The 14657-nt window shown below is 41.9% G+C and overlaps 1 protein-coding gene across 3 annotated transcripts in view; it reads right to left on the reverse strand.

The window, feature by feature from the left end:
* The window catches only part of GRHL2 (grainyhead like transcription factor 2), a 164137-nt gene that overhangs the window by 26790 nt on the left and 122690 nt on the right, over positions 1-14657 (reverse strand). For all 3 annotated transcript variants that reach the window (XM_087864683.1, XM_045805842.2, XM_045805841.2), the window contains exon 12: positions 13685-13716. In XM_087864683.1, the coding sequence (XP_087720809.1) occupies positions 13685-13716 (32 nt within the window). The remainder of the gene's footprint in view (positions 1-13684; positions 13717-14657) is intronic.

Genomic DNA, 14657 nt, shown 5'->3' on the forward strand with positions numbered 1-14657 from the left:
CCCCTCGCAGGGGACGCCAAGACTCTACCCAAACAGGGCTGCCTGAGTATCGGGCGGCAGGCCCCTCCCCCAGAACACAGAAGGCAGGCTGAAAAATCAAGAAGCCCACAACCCGGGCGCCTGGGTGGCGCCGTCATTGAGCGCCTGTCTCCGGCTTAGGGCGTGATCCCAGCGTTCCGGAAAGGAGTCCCTCATCGGGCTCCTCCGCTGGGAGCCTGCTTCTTCCTCTCCCACTCCCCCGCTTCTGTTCCCTCTCTCGCTGGTTGGCTGCCACATAAATAAATAAATAAAATCTTTAAAGAAGAAGCCCACATCCCTAAGATCCCTATAAAACAAGGGGCACGGCCTGGGACCCAGTCAATAAGTTGGGCTCTGGAAACCCCGCAACCTCTCTTCATCAGAATGACAAGAAGGAGAAGCCCCCCCCAGCAAAGAAAAGACAGTGATTCTGTGGCCTCTGCCACAGAAATAATGGATATGGATGTAACCAAATTATCAGAAATGGAATTCAGAGTAACGATGGTCAAAATGATGAGTAGAATTGAAAAAACTATTAACGAAAAGGTTACTGAGAATATAGAATCCCTAAGGACAGAAATGAAAGCGAATCTGACAGAAATTAAAAATTCTATGAGCCAAATGCAGGCAAAACTAGAGGCTCTGACGGCCAGGGTCGCAGAAGCAGAGGAACGGGTTAGTGAATTGGAGGATGGGTTAATAGAGGAAAAAATGAAAATAGAAGATGGTCTTAAAAAAATCCACGCCCACGAATGTAGGTTACGGGAGATTACTGACTCAATGAAACGATTCAATGTTAGAATCATCGGCATCCCCGAGGGGGTGGAGAAAAACAGAGGTCTAGAAGAGATATTTGAACAAATTGTAGCTGAAAACTTCCCTAATCTAGCAAGGGAAACAAACATTCGTGTCCAAGAGGCAGAGAGGACCCCTCCCAAGCTCAACCATGACAAAACTACGCCACGTCACGTCATAGTGCATTTCGCAAATATTAGATGCAAGGATACAGTATTGAAAGCGGCCAGGGCAAAGAAATTTCTCACGTACCAAGGCAAAAGCATCAGAATTACGTCAGACCTGTCTACACAGACCTGGAATGAGAGAAAGGGTTGGGGGAGCATATTTAAAGCTCTTTCAGAGAAAAACATGCAGCCAAGGATCCTTTATCCAGCAAGGCTGTCATTCAGAATTGATGGAGAAATAAAGACATTTCAGAATCGCCAGTCACTAACCAATTTCGTAACCACGAAACCAGCCCTACAGGAGATATTACGGGGGGTTCTATAAAAGTAAAAAGGCCCCAAGAGTGATACAGAACAGAAAGTCACAGCCAATACAAACAAAGACTTTACTGGCAACATGGCAACATTAAAATCATATCTCTCAGTAATCAGTCTTAATGTAAATGGTTTGAACCATCCCATAAAACGCCACAGGGTTGCAGATTGGATAAAAAGAAATGACCCATCCATTTGCTGTCTACAAGAGACTCATTTCAAACCCAAAGATGCATTCAGACTGAGAGTAAGGGGATGGAGTACCATCTTTCACGCAAATGGTCCTCAAAAGAAAGCTGGGGTAGCAATTCTCATATCAGATAAATTGGATTTTAAACTACAGACTATAGTTAGAGATGCAGAAGGGCACTATATTATTCTTAAGGGAAGTATTCAACAAGTGGATATGACAATTATAAATATATATGCCCCCAACAGGGGAGCAGCAAGATACACAAGCCAACTCTTAACCAGAATAAAGAGACATATAAATAAAAATACATTAATAGTAGGGGACCTCAACACTCCACTCTCAGAAATAGACAGAACACCCTGGCAAAAACTAAGCAAAGAATCAAAGGCTTTGAATGCCATACTCGACAAGTTGGACCTCATAGATATATATAGAACACTACACCCCAGAACCAAAGAATACTCATTCTATTCTAATGCCCATGGAACATTCTCAAGAATAGACCATGTTCTGGGACACAAAACAGGTCTCAACCGATACCAAAAGATTGAAATTATCCCCTGCATATTCTCAGACCACAACGCTCTGAAATTGGAACTCAACCACAAGGAAAAATTTGGAAGAAACTCAAACACTTGGAGACTAAGAACCATCCTGCTCAGGAATGACTCGATAAACCAGGAAATCAAAAATCAAATTAAACAATTTATGGAGACCAATGAGAATGAAAATACAACAGTCCAAAACCTATGGGATACTGCAAAGGCAGTCCTAAGGGGGAAATACATAGCCATCCAAGCGTCACTCAAAAGAATAGAAAAATCTAAAATGCAGTTTTTATATTCTCACCTCAAGAAGCTGGAACAGCAACAGAGGGACAGGCCTAATCCACGCACGAGGAAGCAGTTGACCAAAATTAGAGCTGAAATCAATCAAGCAGAAACCAGAAGTACAGTAGAGCAGATCAACAGGACTAGAAGCTGGTTCTTTGAGAGAATCAATAAAATTGACAGACCCCTGGCAAGACTTATCCAAAAGAAAAGAGAAAGGACCCAGATTATTAAAATTATGAACGAAAAAGGAGAGGTCACGACGAGCACCACTGAAATTGGAAGGATTATTAGAAATTTTTATCAACAGCTATATGCCAATAAACTAAGCAATCTGGAAGAGATGGAATCCTTCCTGGAAACCTATAAACTACCAAGATTGAAACCGGAAGAAATTGATTCCTTAAACAGGCCAATTAATTATGAAGAAATTGAGTCAGTGATAAACAACCTTCCAAATAACAAAACTCCAGGCCCAGACGGTTTTCCTGGGGAATTCTACCAAACATTCAAAGAAGAAATAATACCTATTCTCCTAAAGCTATTTCAAAAAATAGAAACAGAAGGAAAGCTACCAAACTCATTTTATGAGGCCAATATTACCTTGATCCCCAAACCAGGCAAAGACCCCATCAAAAAGGAGAATTACAGACCGATTTCCCTAATGAATATGGATGCCAAAATCCTCAACAAGATACTTGCTAATAGAATCCAACAGTACATTAAAAGGATTATCCATCACGATCAAGTGGGATTCATACCTGGGATGCAAGCGTGGTTCAATATTCGCAAATCAATCAGCGTGATACATCATATCAACAAGAAAAGACTCAGGAACCATATGATCCTCTCAATCGATGCCGAAAAAGCATTTGACAAAATACAACATCCTTTCCTGATTAAAACCCTTCAGAGTGTAGGAATAGAAGGTACATTTCTCAATCTCATAAAAGCCATCTATGAAAAGCCTACTGCAAATATTATTCTCAATGGGGAAAAGCTGGAAGCCTTTCCCTTAAGATCAGGAACTCGACAAGGATGCCCACTCTCGCCACTATTATTCAACATAGTACTAGAAGTCCTTGCAACAGCAATCAGACGACAAAAAGGGATCAAAGGTATTCAAATTGGCAAAGAAGAAGTCAAAATGTCTCTCTTTGCAGATGACATGATACTCTATATGGAAAACCCAAAAGAAGCCACTCCCAAACTATTAGAAGTTATAGAGCAATTCAGTAACGTGGCAGGATACAAAATAAATGCTCAGAAATCAGTTGCATTTCTATACACGAATAACGAGACCGAAGAAAGAGAAATTAGGGAATCCATCCCATTTACAATAGCACCAAAAACCATACGTTACCTTGGAATTAACTTAACCAGAGACGTAAAGGACCTATATTCTAGAAACTATAAATCACTCTTAAAAGACATTGAGGAAGACATAAAAAGATGGAAAGATATTCCATGCTCATGGATCGGAAGAATTAACATAGTTAAAATGTCCATGCTACCCAGAGCAATCTACACTTTCAATGCTATCCCGATCAAAATACCAAGGACATTTTTCAAAGAACTGGAACAAACAGTCCTTAAATTTGTATGGAACCAGAAAAGGCCCCGAATCTCCAAGGAACTGTTGAAAAGGAAAAACAAAGCTGGGGGCATCACAATGCCAGATTTCGAGCTGTACTACAAAGCTGTGATCACAAAGACAGCATGGTACTGGCACAAAAACAGACACATAGACCAATGGAACAGAATAGAGAGCCCAGAAATGGACCCTCGGCTCTTTGGGCAACTAATATTTGATAAAGCAGGAAAAAACATCCGGTGGGAAAAAGACAGTCTCTTCAATAAATGGTGCTGGGAAAATTGGAAAGCTACATGCAAGAGAATGAAACTTGACCACTATCTCACACCATACACAAAAATAAACTCCAAATGGATGAAAGACCTCGATGTGAGACAGGAATCCATCAAAATTCTAGAGGAGAACATAGGCAGCAACCTCTACGACATCGGCCAAAGCAACCTTTTTCATGACACATCCCCAAAGGCAAGAGAAACAAAAGATAAAATGAATTTATGGGACTTCATCAAGATTAAAAGTTTCTGCACATCCAAAGAAACAGTCAGAAAAACTAAGAGGCAGCCCACGGAATGGGAGAAGATATTTGCAAATGACACTACAGATAAAGGACTGGTATCCAAGATCTACAAAGAACTTCTCAAACTCAATACACGAGAAACAAATAAACAAATCAAAAAATGGGCAGAAGATATGAACAGACACTTTTCCAATGAAGACATACAAATGGCTAACAGACACATGAAAAAATGTTCAAAATCATTAGCCATCAAGGAAATTCAAATCAAAACCACACTGAGATACCACCTTACACCAGTTAGAATGGCAAAAATAGACAAGGCAAGAAACAACAATTGTTGGAGAGGATGTGGAGAAAGGGGATCCCTCCTACATTGTTGGTGGGAATGCAAGTTGGTACAGCCACTCTGGAAAACAGTGTGGAGGTCCCTTAAAAAGTTAAAAATTGAGCTACCCTATGATCCAGCCATTGCACTACTGGGTATTTACCCCAAAGATACAGACGTAGTGAAGAGAAGGGCCATATGCACCCCAATGTTCATAGCAGCAATGTCCACAATAGCTAAATTGTGGAAGGAGCCGAGATGCCCTTCAACGGATGACTGGATTAAGAAGTTGTGGTCCATATATACAATGGAATATTACTCAGCTATCAGAAAGAACGAGTTCTCAACATTTGCTACAACATGGACAGCACTGGAGGAGATAATGCTAAGTGAAATAAGTCAAGCAGAGAAAGACAACTATCATATGATTTCTCTCATCTATGGAACATAAGAACTAGGATGATCGGTAGGGGAAGAAAGGGATAAAGAAAGGGGGGTTAATCAGAAGGGGGAATGAAACATGAGAGACTATGGACTATGAGAAACAAACTGAGGACTTCAGAGGGGAGGGGGGTGGGGGAATGGATAGACTGGTGATGGGTAGTAAGGAGGGCACGTATTGCATGGTGCACTGGGTGTTATACACAACTAATGAATCATCGAGCCTTACATCGGAAACCGGGGATGTACTGTATGGTGACTAACATAATATAATAAAAAATCATTTAAAAAAAAAAAAAAAACAAGAAAAGAGGAGCAGGTATGACAGACCCATTTGATAGATGATAAGAACACAAACTTCAGGTCTCCTAATGTCCTGTCCAATTACACTGTACTGTACCACTGAAGGACTACAGAACCAGAAGAAGGCACTTTCTCTGATGTCAATCTCTACCTCACTGGCAAATGTGTGGCTAATATGTGGGGTGACTCCGGGTTCAGCAGCATATGAAGCCATTGCCCTGCGGGGTCAACCTCAGGGAAAGAGAGTCCCTGAGGTATAAACAAAGAACTGCTAAGTCTCATTGGAAAAGAAATTTGCAAAGGTGTTCAGGTCTAAAGCCTGGGTCTCTGGCCATACTTGCCAGCTTGAGCTGGCACTAGCCACTTGCATAAGGAGACACTGAAATAAAGTGCAGAAACGAGTTGCAGGTACCATGGAGACACTGTTTGTCTATTCCACAGCTCTGCTTATGGTCTACATGCGCTAATTACCATGTATGCCCCCAAATAAACTGAGCTTCCTCCCCGCCTCCATTAGCCTCAGAAAAGAGGAGGCTCTCTTATGTTCAAGTCCTTAGAAGGTCATTCACAATATGGAGTAGGACCTCAATTAATTTCAATAACAAATTACTCTTTGGGTAATCATCCCAAAATGACTTAAATCAATGCTAATTTGGGAATTGATATAATTCATCTGGCACAATTAGCAAAACAAACAAAACCCACACATAGATTTAGTAACGATTATGATAGTTAAGAGCTCAAAAATGCGAGTAATAAATGACTAGGTTCGAAGGATCATTTGAAGAGGAAATAAAGATATTTCTGTTCCTGGTAAGATGTAGCTTGTGACAAGCCAACGTTCTACCCAAGAACAATGTGAAAACTGTATAAAATTAAACAAGCAGAAGACCTCTTGAAAGTACTGGAGACTGCTGATGGGGAGTCAGGGCTTGAGGAGCTGAGGTCTCAGGGAAGAGAACACAGAGAGATGAGCTGGTAATGAGTGAGCCACTGTCCCCTCAGAGCATTTGCCAATTCTTGATTGGGAGCAGAACGTGATAATCCCAGCTGAGGCACGTATGCAAGAGCAAAAATCTGCATAGCTTTTTGCCAATCTTACAGAGTTAGAGAAACAGAAATTGGTGTTTAGGGCTGCAAAGGTATCTAGGACTTACGGAAAAACTTCCAGAAAGTAGGGAAGCACAGAGAAGTGAACCAGACAATGCAGTATTCCTTCCAGGATACTTGCCAAGTCCCTACACTGCACAGGACAAGAGACTACAAAATTAAGCAGAAAGCCCTTGAAAATCACAGAAGAGGCTTTAGTAGTCTCCCCACGCTACAGAGACAAAAATCAGATTTCAGAGCCCACAAAGGAAAAGGGCCCATAGAAAGTCCCTCAGAGCTACAGTCTTCAGGTTAGGATGAAGTAGAGGTAGTCTGAGGCTAATACAAATCGCAACCGAGCTTAGGGTCAGTTCTGCCCTGACTGAAGCACAGTGATAGGCATTCACTCAGGCTGCACGCCAGAGGATACAGAAAACCTTCACAAGAGGAAAAGCCTGGTCATCTAGATCTTCCATAATTTTCACATACATTGTTCATCATTCAACTAATGCTTATTAAATATACTAATAAACAGCACCAAGAGAAAAAATAGACAATAGAAACAGGCCCACAGAAAACACATTTACAGCATGTTATTGAGTTACCAGATGTGAACTTAAAATATAATAGTTATTATTGTGTTCATGAATACAAATGACAAGACATATAGAGCTGGACTCTATTAAAATAAATAAACCAATTAAGTGGAAATCTAGAACTAAAAAGTACTATAACTGAAATTAAGAACTCAATAGATGAATTTAACAGAGTTGAAAGTTAGGTCAATAGAAAATATCCAGGCTGACACATGGTAAGCAAAGAAGGATGTTTCAGAAAAGCACATAAAAAACACAGGGACACAATAAAACATTCTAATACACATTTCAAATCTCAAAGGAGTGCAGAGAGAGAACAAATAAGAAGCACTGTTTGAAGAGGTAACAGCTGATATTATTCCCACACTGATGAAAGACATCAGCTGACAGGTTTAGTAAGTGCTATAAAATACCAAGCTGGAAAAAAATAAAGGAAACCTGCATGTAGGAACATCTTAATAAAAATTCTGAAAAGCTAAGAAAAAGAAAACATTTTAAAGCAGCCTCCTCAAACAATAAGAAAGGGAAGGAGGGAGGGAGGGAGGGAGGGAGGGAGGGAGGGAAGGAAGGAAGGAAGGAAGGAAGGAAGGAAGGAAGGAAGGAAGGAAGACATCAACGGGAATGATGGAAACCAAAACTGAAAGAAAGTAATTGACAACCTGGAATTTGGTATCCAGCAAGAATCCTACAAAAGTCACTGTGAAATAAAAGCATTTATAATAAACAAACAATATGAGGGAATTCTTTGCCAAAGGTTCCACAACAACAACAGCAACAAAAATATTAAACAGAGCTCTTCAGGCAGCAGGAAAAAAAACCCAAGGAAAAACAAGTCGAGGAAGAAATGAAGAGTAGTGGAAAGAGTAATGTAGGTTAAATTTATAAAAGGAGTCTTTAGTTTAAATCTTCCAGTTTGCAAAATAGCGAACTAGTATACAAGCAAGAATAACTGGTACTAATGTAAGAAACTGATGAAAATATTTTAAATATTTTTTTAAAACCTCCCTTGCCTATCTGATGCAGATTTGAGTATTACCAGGTGGGTTTTAAAATACAATATCTAAGAGTAAAAAATAAAAATAAATCAATCAAAAAGGGGGTAGGCCTCCTGACAACTGCATATGCATCTGCCATTATCACGAAATAAAAATTTTAATTAAGAACAATTGAAAATGGGAGGCAACATTGTGACAGACATTTGTGTAACATTTCTATGTTATGAGAATCGATATATGCGGCTTAGGATAAAATTTCCAAGGACAGTCTTGAAGATAAGGATTTAAAAAGTACTGTATCTCCACTCTGACTGTAGTGGGAAAGAATAACCCTGATAAACAGTGTGAGATGACATAATACGTAATCTTAGTGATGAGAAAGAACCTATGTCAAAGATGAATTGTAAAGATTTTGAAAAAGAGTATTTCTTAAACTGTAACTGACATTTCTGAATTGTGTTACTCTTTAAATGTAGGTTAATTAAATTAACAAAGCAAGTATCAGTGAATCATTGATTCTTTTGGCAATATCCATAATGGTTTAACTATTCAAAGTGGCCCCAAAGCTTTATATGTTTTCAGCTCCTCTTTGGGAAATTGGGGGAAGTTGTCCTTTATGTTTAACCACCTTGTATTTATGTTTTTGTGGTAAAACAGAGCCCATCATACCCTACATTTCATAGTTTGCTGAGCGTCCCTGAGAACTTTATCAAAGAAAAGTACTTGGAGCTCTGTGAAAGTGCTCCTTTAAAATAAGTAGTGCAGAATTCTAGATTTTTATTTTGTGTTGATGAACACGGGGTGATGACTTTTTTAGAGTTAATATCATGTTGATTAAATGCACTCACTGGTGACTGGTTAATAAACTCTAACTTCCCCAAAGGGTACTGAATTTTAACCAAAGTGTTTGCTTCCATGGTAGATGAGCACAAGAACTGGCTCTTTTTCTCAGCAACACTGTAACCAAGCTCTCGGTTCGGTCTGGCAACATCTATGGGGTTCTCCCTCCCTCTGCCAGCGTCACTCAGCATGATGAGTGACGTCACTCTGGGAAGCTGTCTCTCTGAGCTGGTACGGGACCAATCCAAAAGGTTGTCCTGCCCAACCTTTACCTTCTTCTGGCTTTTGTTTTCCTAAGGTTCAGCTTTTGAGGAGATAATACAATGTGGCCCCAAGGGGGTGTGCTTTGAGAAGAAGCCAGGGGATAAGAGAAATTTCTGGAGAGGATTGTGGTCTGAGGATCCCAAGCAGCACCATGGTGATGACATATTCTTGGAGGGAAACCACTGAGCTCCAGACACAGGACTGCCCAAACTTGCCAAGTGTCCCTGTGCCCCAAATGCAACGTGAAAGCTACAGAGCTGCTAGACTTGAAGGGACCTCACTGCAGGCTGGAATGTGGGCACCTCCATGGGGAGGACCGTAGACAAAAGACAAAGGCAAGAAGGGTTTTCCAGGAACTAGAGGTCAGATGGGGATAGAGACCAGATCCCCAGAAGTAATGGAACAGAATAGCATTTCCCATCATGTGTGACATTTGCATAGCAATTTACATATGATTTCAAGGGGTTTAAAGCCCTTCCCTCTTACCCATAAGAGCCATTCATGAATCCCTGGTTAAGGGACCATATTCCACAGAAACTTCTTTCTGTCTGGCTTGTTCTTTCCATTCTTCTTCCTCTCCCTTTCTTCAATTTCTCAATTAAGTATCACTTATTGAGGGCTTGAAAAGGAACCTTAACAACAATAGTAACATCTATTTTTTTTTTTTTTTGAAAGCACCTTCCACATGCCAGGTCATTTGACATACTAATGCTTATAACTCTATCAGGTAGATATCATTATTTGCTATTTTTAGATGAGACTCCAAAAAGTTGTTATATTAGGTTACAGAGCTTGTAAAGGCCTGATTCAAATCATGGCTGGCCGGCTCCAGAGCAGTGGTTCTCAAACACTGATGAGCTTTAGAATCACCAGGGGACTTTAAAAAGCTCTCCATACCTAAAGTGCATCCCATGCCAATTAAATCAAAATCCCTGGGGGTGTGCTACTTGTATGTGAATTATTTTTCAACTCCCCAGTTGATCCCAAATTGCAGTAAGAGGCTTGCTGCCAAGAAGTGGTGTCCAAAGCCTCTGTATCTAACTTGGATCCCCTGTCTATGAAAAAAACCTGCATGGGGTCTGTCGCTGCCCAAACTCAGCACCAGAAGTCACCCCCAATACTCACTTTATCATCAGACAAAGAGGCAGGAGCAAACAGGTATTCCACTTTTTGTTCCGTTTAGGCACTTGGCTGATGATGGCTCCCCATCCCACCTCATCCGCATTTCTTCTACTTTCCCTCTTTAATCACACTCAGGTTTGCCGGCACTTGAGGCCAGCCAGCTGTACTTGTGAACAAGTCTGTGTCTGACCACCACGCTGGCCTTGGAGTCGCGGGGGGAGGGAGTGGTGTGCCTCCGCTGAGCGACCTCCTCCAGCTGCTGGTCGAGTGAATGCTGCTTTCCAGCACTTAACCAGACGCTTTCACACTAACGGATGTTGCTTGGCATGGAGTGACGAACTGGCCAGAGAGAGCCCTGACGGAGGCTATGTGAATGCCAAGGAAGGTGGCACTCCTCAGGGCTCGGTGAGCTGACACCCCTCTGCCAAGTACACTCATCCGGGCTTGTCACAATCTGTGTCCCGCACTCCAGAGGGTGAACCAAGGGTGTGCTGTTGTCAAGGCCAGAAAGCTACCACAACAAGGGCCTGTCTCTGTGCCTCACCGGCAGCCACAGATCAAGAATCATGAGAGTGAGGTGACAGGGCACAATGGCTAAAAGCAGGCCACGGGGAGTGCCGCTAGACAGGGTTCCAATCCTGCCTCTATCACTGCCAGCTGTGTGACTTAGAACACGTTTCTTGGTCCCAAAGTTCCACTGCTCATTATGAAGTGCAGGTAATTACAGCATCTTCCCCATGGGAATTTTGGGAGACTTCAACACAACAGTGCATATAAAGCACTTAGTACCGTGCCTAGCCAAGATATCCAGTGAATGGTAATTATTACTTTTACATATAACAATAGCCAAGTACCAACCATGTATTAACACTGAGGCTCCAAGGCCACCCACCGTGCTCAACTGAACTCTAATTAGATATATGAGAGACAGAGACTCGGGCCTCAGGCCACATGATTATGCAATAACAGAAGGTAATTCTTACAGCCAAGCCACACAAGTTAGAAATAGGTCAATTGGCCACCTATACGTTGCCAACTTGCTAGGAAGGACATCGAAGGCCGAGGTCGATTGCCAGGGGAGGTCTGCACATGAAGCAGCACTCGGGTCTTGGGCTCCTCTCCCTTACGAGGCTAACTTCTCCCAGAGAAGGGAGGAGTAGAATGTTAGTGCTAGATGCAACCTTGAAGATCATCTCACCCAAAATCCTCGTTTTACAGCTGAGTAAACCGAAGGCCAGAGGTCAAGGAGCCAGCCCAAGGCCTCACACTGGTAAGCAATGGCCCGAAAGTAGCATGCGGGCTTCCTAAACTCAGAGTCACTGTTCTTTCCATGACGCCACACTGTCCCGGTAAAATATGTAACAGATTAGAATCGATAGTGCTAATCTTTCTGCTCCTTCCAGCCACTGGGAATCTACCACCTATGTGCCAAGATAAAAAGAACAATCTAATTAGGTATTTAGGAAACTCAGAACTCTGAATTTAGAGGTCAGATCCAGGACAAGGTTCTGCACCTAACCAGCTGGGGAATTCTTTGACTCCTTTGAGATTCTCTACCCTTTAGGCCAGAGGGTGGCACACTTTTTCTTATGTAAAGGGTCAAATTAGTAAATATTTAGGGCTTCCAGCCTACACGGGTCTCTGTTGCAACGAGTCAGCTCTGCTGTTGTAGCAGGAAGGCAGCCACAGACAAGACATAACGGAATTAACATGGCTGTGCTCCAATTAAACTTTATGGACACTTGAATCTCATTTAATTTTCACTTGTCACACAATATCATTCTTCTTTTGGATTTTTTTTCGACCATTTAAAAAGGTTTGCAGACAGGTACACCCGGGTGGCTCAGTTGGTTAAGCTTAGGTCAGTTGATCTCAGCTTAGGTCTTGATCTCAGAGTCATGAGTTCAAGCCCTACACTGGGCTCCACGCTAGGCATGGAGCCTACTTAAAAAAAAAGAAAAAAGAATAGAAAAAAAGTTTGCAGACTGTTCAAAGACAGGTGATGGGTTGCCTTGACCCTCGGGCTGTAGTTTACCAACCTCTGCTCTAGGAAATGAACTCAGCAATATCTGCTCCACTTACTTCACCTTGAAATGTTTTATAAGTAAATACATTAACTGCATAAGTATGGGGAAGCCCTGGTTTGACTACAGTCTGAAAAAAATGATCTGGAGATTTTAGTTATACAGGTATAATGCAAACCAAGATTTTATGTAATATGTACATATGTAATGTAACATAGATACTGAAAAATGAATGTGGTTCTAGGTTGCTTTAAGAGAAAAAAGGGTCCAGGTCACAAGAAGAAATTATCTGAGTATAATCTCCAACTCATATGGTTGAGAACAGATATTTACTTCTGAGAGCCAATTCTAGGGAAACTATTAAAAATTTGGTGGTATCCCCTGGAGTTGGGATGTTGAAAGGTAAAACTATGTCTGAATGAGGAGGAACGGATGGGGCATATCTAAAGAGGAGAACTAGAGCCAATGGGTGACAGTCAAAAGAAGGCAGACATCAGTTCAATAGACAAACTTTTTGAGAGCTGCCACTGTCCAACGGTGTCATGAGCTATCTTACACACAGTGAGAGTGTTCAAGCAGAAGCTGCCTTACTACCTGTCAGAAATGTGGTGTACTGTGTTACATTGCTTAGAAGAGAGGGTCAGCTAAATGACCTTGAAGACTCCGTTTTGTTTCTAAAATTCTAGGAGTGTATAAAATGAGTAAATGCACAGAAAGCACTATGCAGAAACTTGATGTGTAAGACACTTGGGAGCCCTGGTGACCCCACGTAAAGCCTCTCTTACCTACAATCCCAAAGACAGCAACTGGATTCTCAGCCTCCCCAGCTGCATTCACACCGGCCTCACCCCTAGCCCCCTGGGCCCATTTCCCAGAGTGAGGGCTTCAAGAGGTTCACATGGGTAACCCGAGCATTACTAAGCAGGGCAGGCTGGCTCCCTGGCTCCCGCCTCAAGCTCACCTTGAACCTGTGTTGGGGCCAGAGATTTCAGTAATGGGATTATTGGTGAAAAGGTAGAATCAAAGCGATGTGTCACTTAGAAGAATAGCTAGGTATTCAAAGGCAGATCACAGCGAAGACTGAGAGAAAGAAAGTCTTGGAAGGAGAAAAGAATTTCCCCAGCCTTCCTCTCAGCCCTGGAGTCAAGCCTTTCTCATTTCTTAGCTCTAAGTCCATGGTTATCCTGTGCTCCAAGAGCCATTTCTACTGACATGAACTGACTCTGGATGTAAAGTGAAAGAACTGAGTGTCTTACCCTTCTCGTTCATCATCCGTGTTGTAATACACCTGTGGAACAAAACAATAGGCTTACTGTAGGTCAGACACAAGAAATGGAAATATATTACATGATACACAGACTTTCCTAGGCTCTTACACTGTCTTAAAGAAGACAAAAGGCAAATCTATTTAATGATGCTGTGTGTGTGTGTGTGTGTGTGTGTCCAAGGAAATACAAATTTAACCTCATATTCTTCCTAGGGTTAATTCTTAGATTTTAAGAAGTAAAACTGGAAATCTGATTATTTCTAGCTCAAGTCATTCTGATCAGACTACCTACAGTTCTAAGCCAGCTCTCGTTTTGACATTAAAGAAATACTTTAGCAGGATCTACAAATCATTGTTTAGAAAGGCTCTGGATCAAGGCCTGTGAGTAACCAATCCCACCGGGTCCATAGGTGAGCTGACTACAGATACTGTGCTCTGGAGAAGAGAGGGGAGCAAGAGGGTCCCAGGGCAGTGCAGCAGTAACCCCAGGCCTCTGTTTGTGGCATCCCACAGCCACAAATATTTAGAGTCGACTGTCTTCAGGTTGGGGAAAGGTCATGCAGCTCTAGGTGCTCCAAGCTGGAAGACCTCTGAGAACAGATTGGTTAGCGTGGTGGCAGGTAGAATCGAATTTAAAGAAATTATGAAGCATCTCTATTATTTTATGAGACTACAGAAATCCAGAGGGGATCTGGTATGCATGTAGGTCCTCTTGACCCAATTATTTATAAAAATTAATTGCAGACCTTTCTTGAGCTTTATGTACGTGCTTCAGGATCATTTTTGTTTGGGTGAAGAACAAGACCCAAGTTAGCATCAGACATTTACATCTTAACTTCAATAGTCACTTTTGGTGCTGGTACACTTCGTCACTGCCCCTGCCCCAGGTGCCTGGGAGAAAAGCTCTGCCTAGACTGATACCCTCCCTACAAACTTTCTCAAAGGCTCCTGGCAGTGCCTGG

This window comes from Ursus americanus, chromosome 9, assembly GCF_024610735.1.
Source record: "Ursus americanus isolate L20-20 chromosome 9, mUrsAme1.1.p, whole genome shotgun sequence".
Classification (NCBI taxonomy): Eukaryota; Metazoa; Chordata; class Mammalia; order Carnivora; family Ursidae; genus Ursus; species Ursus americanus.